At 35.2% G+C, this 10138-nt stretch overlaps 1 protein-coding gene across 2 annotated transcripts in view; it reads left to right on the top strand.

The window, feature by feature from the left end:
• Positions 1–223: 223 nt before the first annotated feature.
• The window catches only part of DYNC2H1 (dynein cytoplasmic 2 heavy chain 1), a 376170-nt gene continuing 366255 nt past the window's right edge, over positions 224–10138 (top strand). Inside the window, exons 1-5 of one of the 2 annotated variants that reach the window (XM_004385852.2) lie at positions 224–715; positions 4568–4738; positions 5236–5371; positions 8357–8475; positions 9425–9569. In XM_004385852.2, coding sequence (XP_004385909.1) covers positions 521–715; positions 4568–4738; positions 5236–5371; positions 8357–8475; positions 9425–9569 — 766 coding nt within the window. In that variant the 5' untranslated portion in view covers positions 224–520. The remainder of the gene's footprint in view (positions 716–4567; positions 4739–5235; positions 5372–8356; positions 8476–9424; positions 9570–10138) is intronic. The other variant, XM_004385853.2, reaches the window with a different exon arrangement.

Below are 10138 nucleotides of genomic sequence, written 5' to 3'. Positions count from 1 at the left end.
GGGTGTGAGATTCTATTTCCTCACTTTTCAGATGTGTAGCCCAGGCATAGGCACAACGGTTTGCAACTGAGTGTAGCTGGCAGAAGGAGTACTAGAATCCAGCGCTCCTAAATCCAGTCACTCTGTTGTACTTGAAAGCTAGATGTATATCTTTTCTAATTACCCATTATGAGAGAATAAAATGAAGGTTTTACCAGCTGACACGAACTCACTTGTAACCCCTTTCAATCGATGACTGCGGGGAGCAGCTAATGAGCTCCGAGGTGGTCGATCGCTTCCCAAGCTTTGCGTGCGTGTGCCCGAAACGGCAGCGTTTGCTGCGCGACGCCAGCGGCGCCGCCGTGGAGCTCCGTGGCCATAGCGACTGCCCCTGGCAACTGCGAAGCTCTGCAGTCTGGCCGGCGGGCTCCGGGTTTGAGCAAAACTCCGACCTTCCCTTCATTTTCTTGGCAACTGTTTTTTTTTCTTCCTTCCGTCTTTCCCGCTTTCCCCTTTCTCCTTTCCCCCCTTCTCCTAAACCATGGCGGGCGGGACTGGGGACGTTCGGAAGCTTTTCATCTTCACTACTACCCAGAACTACTTTGGATTGATGTCGGAACCCAGAGATCAGCCCCTGCTGTACAACTGTCCTGAAATCAACAACTTCTTGGATGACGGGAACCAGATGCTCCTCAGGGTGCAGCGCTCTGACGCCGGAATCTCCTTTGCCAACACGGTACGGTATCCTGCACCCCTTTCCTGATTCTCTTTCACGTCCCCAGGCCCACCCTCTTTAGCCTTACCCGACGGAACAACGTCTGGAGCCCAATGCTGTCTCCGCCTTAGCTGCACCGAGAGTACGTCGGTCTTGTTGTTTCAGCACGTAGTTTACAAGCTTGCATCCCATCTGACCAAAGGAGGTTCTCTGTTGACAGACCTGAGCAGAAACAATGATATATTTTTTCCATATTCTTTCTTAATGACTGTATATGGATTATAAAGAAAATAAACATGAACCTCTTTTAGTTGTTTTTTTTTTTAATCTCCTTTTTTTGAAGTTCTTTGTGGCACATTGTAGTCTTTTTTGTGTGTTTGTGTGTTTTTTTGTTTGCACACTGATTTTAATGTTGCTCGAGGGGAAGATTGGTTAGGAAATCAAATTCGTTACGAAATGATATATTACATTCCACAATAATAAAATTTAATTCTTTTTTGGTGTACAATATATGCTGTATTGATTTAGTTATTGCACTACTAGCTCCATTAGCAAGATTGCTTAAGAAATGCTTGCATTGGTTTTATATATATATGTATATAGGCATATATAAATATATACACATATCCATACCTTAAGGTAATGTATAGATGAAAATTGCTTGGCACATTAAAGGGACTCAGTGAATGGATGAAAGTTAACAAATCATAGACAATTTCACCCTCTTCCTAGCTTGTGTTGACCTGTATCCCTAGGCCTAGTAGAGTATTTGGAGCGCTGGTGGCTCAGTGTTTCCAAGCTTAGCTGCTAACCAAAAGGTTGGCAGTTGGAATCCACCAGCCACTCCTTGGAAACCCTATGAGGCAGTTCTACTCTGTTCAGTAGGGTCGCTGTGAGTCAGAACCAACTTGAGGGCACATAACAACAACAGTAATAGAGTATTTGGCACACAGCAACATTCAGTGCATTTTTGTAGGTTGACTGAATCATTTATCCCATTCACTATGTATCATTCTTGGATTCCATTTAGTTCTATACAACAAATATTTATTTTTAACTCTATATGCAGAACATTGCCAGGCTTGCTGGGTTTACAAGAATATAAAAGCATGGATAATCCTAGCTAACATTTATTTTCTGTTTACAGACTGCCAGGCACTGTTCTAAGCACTTTATATGTATCAACTCATTTAATATTCATAACAACAGTATAAGAACTGTTTTTATTTCTATTTTATGGCTGGGGAAAGTCTTCACCATTCTGCTTTTCTGAAAGGTAGTATAACTCAGAATAAGCCCCTGACTCTGCCTTCCAGAGCCTTATTCCAGTGGCCTAGAATAACATATACTCAACAAACTATAAAAATCAGGGTATGTTATAAATGCTTCTTAAAATTCAAATAGAATGCAGTGGGAAAACAAGACGGGGAGGTGTTTGAATTTGTGAAAGTGTAGTTTGGGTGGTGTATTAAAAATTAAAGCTATAACTTTTTTTTTTTTTAATTAAAGCAATTACTAGTGGAGCCCAACAATCTATTTGTTATTTTTAATCATGCATCACACCACAGGTTTTTAGTCGTATTTGAAAATGTTTTGTTATGTCTTAATTTGTGGTTCAGATGTCTGAAAGCCGTTATGATTTACTAAGTTAGTAAGTCAAGTATTTATCAAGTACCTACTATGTACCTGGCATTGTTATAGGTGCTGGCAATAAAACCTTGTACAAGTCAGAGTTTATGCTGTCAAGGAGTAATGTTTGAGTAGACAAAGATAGGCAAAGTCATGCAAATATACATAATATAATACGATTTTGGGTAGTGATAAGTGCTGTCAAGTTAGAAACAGAGTAATGGTATAGTAGTTAGCAAAACGGTTGGGAACTGCCTTAAACTAGGGTGGGAGGGAAGATCTCAGTGGAATTAGTGACCTTTCAAGTAAGATCTAAATTATGAGTTTTAGGCAGACATAAGATCTGGGTTAAGGGTGTTCTCAGTGAAAGACATGGTAAGTACCAAGGCCCTGAGCTGGCGCTCAGCTTCCTTTCAAAGGGGCAGGAAAAACAAAATCCAGGTGATTGCTGAAGTGTAATGAAGGAAGAGCTTGGAAGATTAGGTGGGAGAATAGGGCAGGGGCTGATCATTTAAGACCTTGTACACCATGTAGGTTGAAATAGGAAGTCATCGGTAATCTCAAACCAGAGAAAGATGTGATCTGGTTTATGCTTTAGGATAGGGTTTGACAAACTTTCTGTAATGGGCCAGATAATAAATATTTTAGACTTTGAGGACCATACGGTCTGTCACAACTGCAACTCCGCTTTTGTAACATTAAAGTCATATGCAATATGTAATGGATGGCCATGTTCTAATAAGAAATTATTTATGGACAATGAAATTTGAATTTCAGAAAATTTTTACATGAAATATTATTCTCCTTTTTATTTCTTTAAAAGTATGAAAACCATTTTTAGCTTGTGGGCTGTAGTTTGCCAACCCCTGATCGATCCCAGTAGGGGACTGGAGGTATATTGCAACCTCAACAGAACAACTTTTCACCTTGAGTTAATAGTTATCAAATTACAGTCAATGAGGAATAGTAGTTGCCAGTGAGGGACAGACTTGGAGGAGAGACAGCTAGGAGTACTTATTCTCAGTTTCCTTTTCTTGAAATGATAAACTGATCGTTTAACTTTGTCTTTGGCTGGGACAAAGCTCATTGTCCTGACTGATGGATGCTTCATGGCAGACTTAGCAAGCGACTATGGTTGCTGTTTGCAAAGCGTAATAATAAAATGTGTGTTTTCTGAATTTTCTTTCTTCAGATATGTGGGAGAAGGAAAGTACAAGAGTATGTATCATTTAATTGCTAAACAATGACTTTAAAAAAAATATATCTCTGCAGTTTGTTATACCCGCTTGTAATTGGAATAATACAATCATACTAGCAATAGAATTCTGATGTGTAAAAATGAGAGTTTTAGAAATGCAGCAACACAGTATCAGCTTCTTCCTAGGGGCTAAAAAATGTAATGGTTAGGATAAAAGAAAAATAGCATGAAAGCTCACTCATCTACAAGATGGTCTTCATACACAGCAGTGACCTTGTTTGAAAACTTCTTAATAAACAGAATTCTCTTCCTGGAAAAAAAAATGAGAATAACTGTGAAAATGTGTATATAATGCAGAAACTTCCTTTGGGCAGTATACTTTTCAATTAATAAACTAATGGCTATAAATTGACCTATTTTAAGTAAGTTAGCTTTCGTGAATTCCAATTTAGTTCATCCAGTTTGAATTTCAAATAGTCTAGCCATATGACAACTTAATAAAAAGGTTTGATGCTCAGACATTTTAAGGAAAAATTTTTTGTTCAGGTAAAGATGATTTTAGGAGATAGATAAGTTACTTTTGGTATTTTTGAGTTTATATATAATTTAAAAACACCCTTTTAATACTGGTTACGGATGAGATAGTAACTAACATCTCTGTTACAGACTTTTTGGGGTAGAGTAGAGAAATATGTTACTCATCAATGTGTATGTGGGCCATGCAGATTTGATCTGCAGTATTACTGAATCTGCCTGGAGTGGAGGAGTTAATAGTGCATGTCAACAATCTTTATATAGTGCTTTCTGTTGATAAATCACTTACCAAAGTAGCTATAGGATGCAGTCATATGTAAGTGGGGATACATTTTTAAACCCAGATATTCCTAAGGGGCAGAGATAGATTGTTTTTAATATACTGTATTTATATTTGAAGTAATTTTTTCCACTGGACATGATTACAGTGATACAACATTGTAGTGAAACATTTCTTTTCAATATTAAATGTTATGAAGATAACATTAAAAATCTTTTGTTTATCACTTTAGATTGATTTTGGTGACACAAAAGATAAAGTGTTGGTGTTTTTCAAGCTGCGACCTGAAGTAATTACCGACCAAAATCTACATAATAACATTCTTGTTTCGTCTATGTTAGAGTCACCTATTAATTCTCTTTATCAAGCAGTGCGACAAGTATTTGCACCAGTCTTGTTAAAGGTAAGTAAATTAAAGTAGCTGTATGGTCATGGTTCTTTTACCTAGGCATTCAAACAAATGTTTTCATAAAAATAAACATAAATATTTAATATATTGCTCATTGTTAATGATATTAGTATATTTAAAATTTTACTTACTGTTAATGATATTATTTTAGCCTTTTAATTAAAATATCTAAACTTTTAATTTTAGAGTAAGCTTTGTGACAAATAGAGAAATTGGAGAAAGGTAAAAAATTCAACCCACAAAAGCTCTTAACATCTCTATAATAAATGATATTTATAAAGTTTTAACTTCTAAGAGGACCAGCCTCCCCCCGGCCCCCCCCCCACAGCCTACCCTTTCCTCCAACCTCCCTACTTCTGTGAAACAGAGATAATGGCAGACTTTGAGTGAGGCAGGGGTATTTGAACTTAGTTCTTTAGACAGTATTTTAGGAAGTCCATTTGATTTCGAAGATTTTGATCAATGGTTGCTCTTGTCTATTTTTTATTTAGGATCAGGAATGGAACAGAAACTTTGATCCCAAACTTCAGAATCTTTTGAGTGAATTAGAAGCTGGCTTGGGTATAGTTCTACGAAGATCAGATACTAACTTATCAAAAATGAAATTTAAGGAAGATGACACACGAGGTATATAAACATAGCTTAATCGAAGAAAGTCAAAATAATTATTTCATTAATACGTTAGTAAATAGACATATTTCTTCATAGATTTCTTTCTACACGTTTGGAACTTTGTCTGACCATGAACTTCTTTTAAATAGATTTATATGGATTTGTAGAAGAAGAAATTGGAAATCTTTAACAAGCTGTGATCATAGAAATACAGAATAATTGTATACCTTGCAGAAATTATACGTTGGCAACTTTTAAGATGTATTTTATCTGAAGGTATCTAGTTATAATTTTATTGTGGCAATAGGTAAATTATTATTCATATGAATGATTAACATGAAATGTATTACTTATCCAAATCATAATTTTAAAATATTAGATATAGGTTTATACTTTGCTTGAATAGTAAAATAGAAGCTTTTGGAAGCTGAAAGACCTGGAAAGAATAGTGTGCTTATTTCTAGCATATGACTAGGCATCGGAGATGGTCCCATTCATTGGAAAATTTAAAAACAAATTTAAAACTATTTTAATTTGTTTATATTTTGAAGTTAAAACATTTAATGATTAAATTATAATTCTAATCTATCCTCATTATTTACAAATTCCGTATTTACAAATTTGCTTACTTTCTAAGATTTATTTGTAAGCCCCAAATCAATACTCGTGGGCTTTTTGTAATCATTTGTGTTGCGAAGAACAGAAAAACTTTGAGTTGCCTGATTCACATTCTCTCAGCTGAGGTCGAACCAGGCAACAATCTGCCTTCTTGGTTCAGCTCTGTCGTAGTTATCTAGTTATCTAGAAATACCACAAGTGGGCAGCTTTAACAAGTAGAAAATTATTCTCTCATAGTTTAGGAGGCTGGAAATCTGAATTCAAGGTAATGGCTGTAGGGGAAGGCATTCTCTCTCTGTTGACTCTGGAGGAGGGTCCTTGTCTCTTGAGCTTCAGCTCCTGGGCAGTCTTCATGTGGCTTGGCATCTCTCTTCCCTCATCTCTGCTTCTCTCCCTTGCTTATTTAATCTCTTTTATATCTCAGAAGAGATTGACTCAAGACACATCCTAGACTAATCCTGTTTCATTAACATAACAGATAGCCTATTCCCAAATGGGATTCTAGCCACAGGCATAGAGGTTAGGATTTACAACACGTATTTTTTGGGGACACAATTCAATCCATTAAGAAGCGGTAATACTGTACACAAGTGTTCTTTTTGTGATCTGTTTAATGCCACAATTTCCACATTTTTGTGCTTTTTTGTTGCTAATTTTACTGTTTAAAATGGTCATGTTGTCTAGCTTTCCTTAGCACAAGAAGGTGGTGATGTGCTTTACATAGAAAATATGTGTGTTAGATAAGCTTCATTCTGGCATGCGTTTTAGTGCTGTTGGCTGTGAGTTCAATATTAAGGAATTAACAGTACATGTTGAATAAGGCATCTTTAACAGAAGCACACATAAAACAAAATGTATTATGTATTGATCAGTTGATGAAAATGTTGTGACCGGAGGCTTGCAGGAACCTAACCTTGTATTTCCCCTGCGAGTAGTGTGGTTCAGTATTGGCTAATTCAGTGTTTGCAGTGACTTTGTAGAACATAACTACCACAAATAATGAGAATTGACTGTATTTCCAGTTTGAATGACATTCAATACCATGAATGGTATTGGAATTGGATTTTGGAAAACCTTATGTTGGAGAAGCAAACTACATAGATATAAGATGCACAATGACTATATACATATGAATGGCTCACAAAAGCATATAAAAATCATACTAAACAACAAGCTTGATATGAAGTATAAATTTGCTGCTGCTAGTTTTTCCAGTGGTTTTAAATAAGAACTTTCTATTGAGAAAAAAAAAAAATTCTTTGTAGGTTATGAGGGTGGGGAGGGATGGGGAGGGCAAATCACTAACTAGATAGAAAACAAGTGTCATTTTTGGTGGAGGGAAAGACAACACACAATATAGGGGAAATCAGCACAACTTGACCAAGGCAAAGTCATAAAAGTTTCCTAGACACATCTAAACAACTTGAGGGACCGAGTTGCTGGGGCTGAGGGCTGGGACCGTAGTCTTGGGGAACATCTAGGTCAATTGGCATAACATAGTTCATAAAAAAAATGCTCTACATCCTACTTTGGTGAGTAGCATCTGTGGTCTTAAAAGCTTGCAAGCGGCCATCTAAGATACATCTGTTGGTCCCATCCTATCTGGAGCAGAGGAGAATGAAGAAAACCAAAGGTACAAGGAAAATATTAGCCCACAGGACTAAGGGACCAGATGAACCACAGCTTCCACCAGCCTGAACCCAAAAGACCTAGATGGTGCCTGGCTACCACCATGGACTGCTCTGTCAAGGATCACAATAGAGAGTCTCAGACAGAGTAGGAGAAAAATGTGGAACAAAATTCAAATTTACAAAAAAAAAGACCAGACTTAAAAAACAGGTCTGACAGAGACTGGAGGAGCCCCCAAGACTATGGCCCCAGACATCCTGCTAACTCAGAACTGAAACCATTCCCAAAGCCCACTTTTCAGACAAAAATTAGACAGGCCTATAAGATAAACAATAACACGTGAGGAATGCGCTTCTTAATTTATTCAAGTACCAAGTGATCAACTCTTGTCCAAAAGCAAGACAAGAAGTCAGGAAGGGACAGAAAAACTGTATGAGTGAACATGGGGAACCGGGGTAGAAAGGAGGAGAGTTCTGTCACATTTTGGGAATTGCAGCCGATGTCACACAACAATATGTGCATAAATTTTTGATTGAGAAACCAACTTGAACTGTAAACTTTCACCTAAGCACAGTTAAAAAAAAAAAACAACTTTAAGTTAATAGTGGTTGTAAAACTCATTTTCTGTACATCTTCAAGAGTATAGGAGGTGGACATGTATGTAGATGTAACCAAAATCAGTGAATGAACCAAGTAACTTTCTGGCTTTTCATTTTTAATCGATAATTCTTTTTTTCCTCTTCATTTTTTTAGGTATTCTTACCCCAAGTGATGAATTCCAGTTTTGGATAGAACAAGCTCATCGTGGAAGTAAACAAATTAGTAAAGAAAGAGCCAGTTATTTTAAAGAATTATTTGAAACAATTGCAAGAGTATGTGATTTATACATAGTTATTTATAAAGCTTCTGAAAGTACTTTAGAATTTAATTTTCACTGGATTTACCTCTTTTATAATCATTTCTTGGTGGTTGTTAGCCAAATACATCCTTCATATATAGCAGAGTTTACTTAAGATGTCTATTTACATTAGGTACAACTTAGAAATCCAAAACTTAAAAAAATTCTAGTGTCTAGCGGATATTTTTCTTAAAAATATAATCACTTTTCTGCAGATAAGAAAAAACAAAAACCTACTATACTAATAGAGGTTTATCTACGTAGAGATAATATGTTCTTTTGAAAGAACGTTGACTTTACTCAAATTAGCATTTTGAAGTAATCTGAAATATGTAAAGTCTTAGTTTTATACTTGTTTGATTATTCCTTGTACCTACATAGTGGCTAAATAAATGGCCATTTTAAGTATGGTTAGAAAAATATCCATTTTTTCAGAAACAAAATATCATAATTTTCTATTCATTCTCAATATTATTTCAATAATATTGGTTTTAAACTTTTAAACGATGAAATATAGGACAATAAACTTTCCTATGGTTATATGATTGTTAATATAGCATGCAATACAATAAATGAATTAATAACAACCTATGTCAGCTACAATGAGTAATGTATGTATGGATTTAAGGCACTTATGATTGGGTGAATAAAATAAATGAGTCCAAATTTAAAGAAAACGACATCAAAGGTATAAATAAATGAATAGACTTTCTGCTATTTTTTTCCTTCTTTCATGAAATTTATGTTTGTGAAGAAACTTGTAGGATGTTTGCATAAAGAAGTAATATATCGGTAGAAAGAAAGGAAAATAACATGGCAGATATTAGAATTATGAGCAGTAGAAAAAATCTGAGAACATTTTGACTATATTATCTAACTTACAAATATGATTATGTTTAAAAATTAATGCATTTTGATTTTAGGAGTTTTATAACTTGGACAGTCTATCCTTATTGGAAGTTGTTGACTTGGTGGAGACTACTCGGGATGTTGTTGATGATGTGTGGAGACAGACAGATCATGATCATTATCCTGAGTCACGAATGTTACATCTCTTAGACATCATAGGTACTAGCTAAGAAATAACTTGTGTAATGCTGGGAATCCTGTCTTTTTTTGTCCTCCATTTTTTTTAATAGGCTTTATTTTTAGAGCAGTTTTAGATGTACAAAAAAATTGTGCAGAAAGTACAGAGAGTTCCTGTATACATCCCTCCCCAGCCTGTCTTATTTTGTTTCCTTTTTTCCTTTAAATCCTTACTTAAAATGCTCCTTAAGTAATAATTGTTATTCAAAGTAACTCCTAAAGCAAATCATATAGTATTATTTAAATAGATATTGTATATAGTTGGTAAATTTAAATCGTATGTGCCAAATTCTTTGACCGTTAATAGATCTAAGTTTACAAAGATATTTACTACCTAATTATATATACGCTTTATCTTAAAATGAACTGAAAAATTCTTTAAAATTTAATGGCTTATCTGTCAATATTAAAGATGCATATACCTTTGATCTAGGAAGTAAATACCCTTCTCAGTATTATCCTGAGGAAATATGAAGGAAATATATAAAAATGTATGTACAAAGATTTTTATTACAGCATTTTTTGTAATATAAGAATGGAAACAAATATCA

The sequence above is a fragment of the Trichechus manatus genome, unplaced genomic scaffold, assembly GCF_000243295.1.
Source record: "Trichechus manatus latirostris isolate Lorelei unplaced genomic scaffold, TriManLat1.0 scaffold00148, whole genome shotgun sequence".
In the NCBI taxonomy this organism is placed as follows: domain Eukaryota; kingdom Metazoa; phylum Chordata; class Mammalia; order Sirenia; family Trichechidae; genus Trichechus; species Trichechus manatus.
This window is presented reverse-complemented; position numbering and strand designations above follow the sequence as displayed.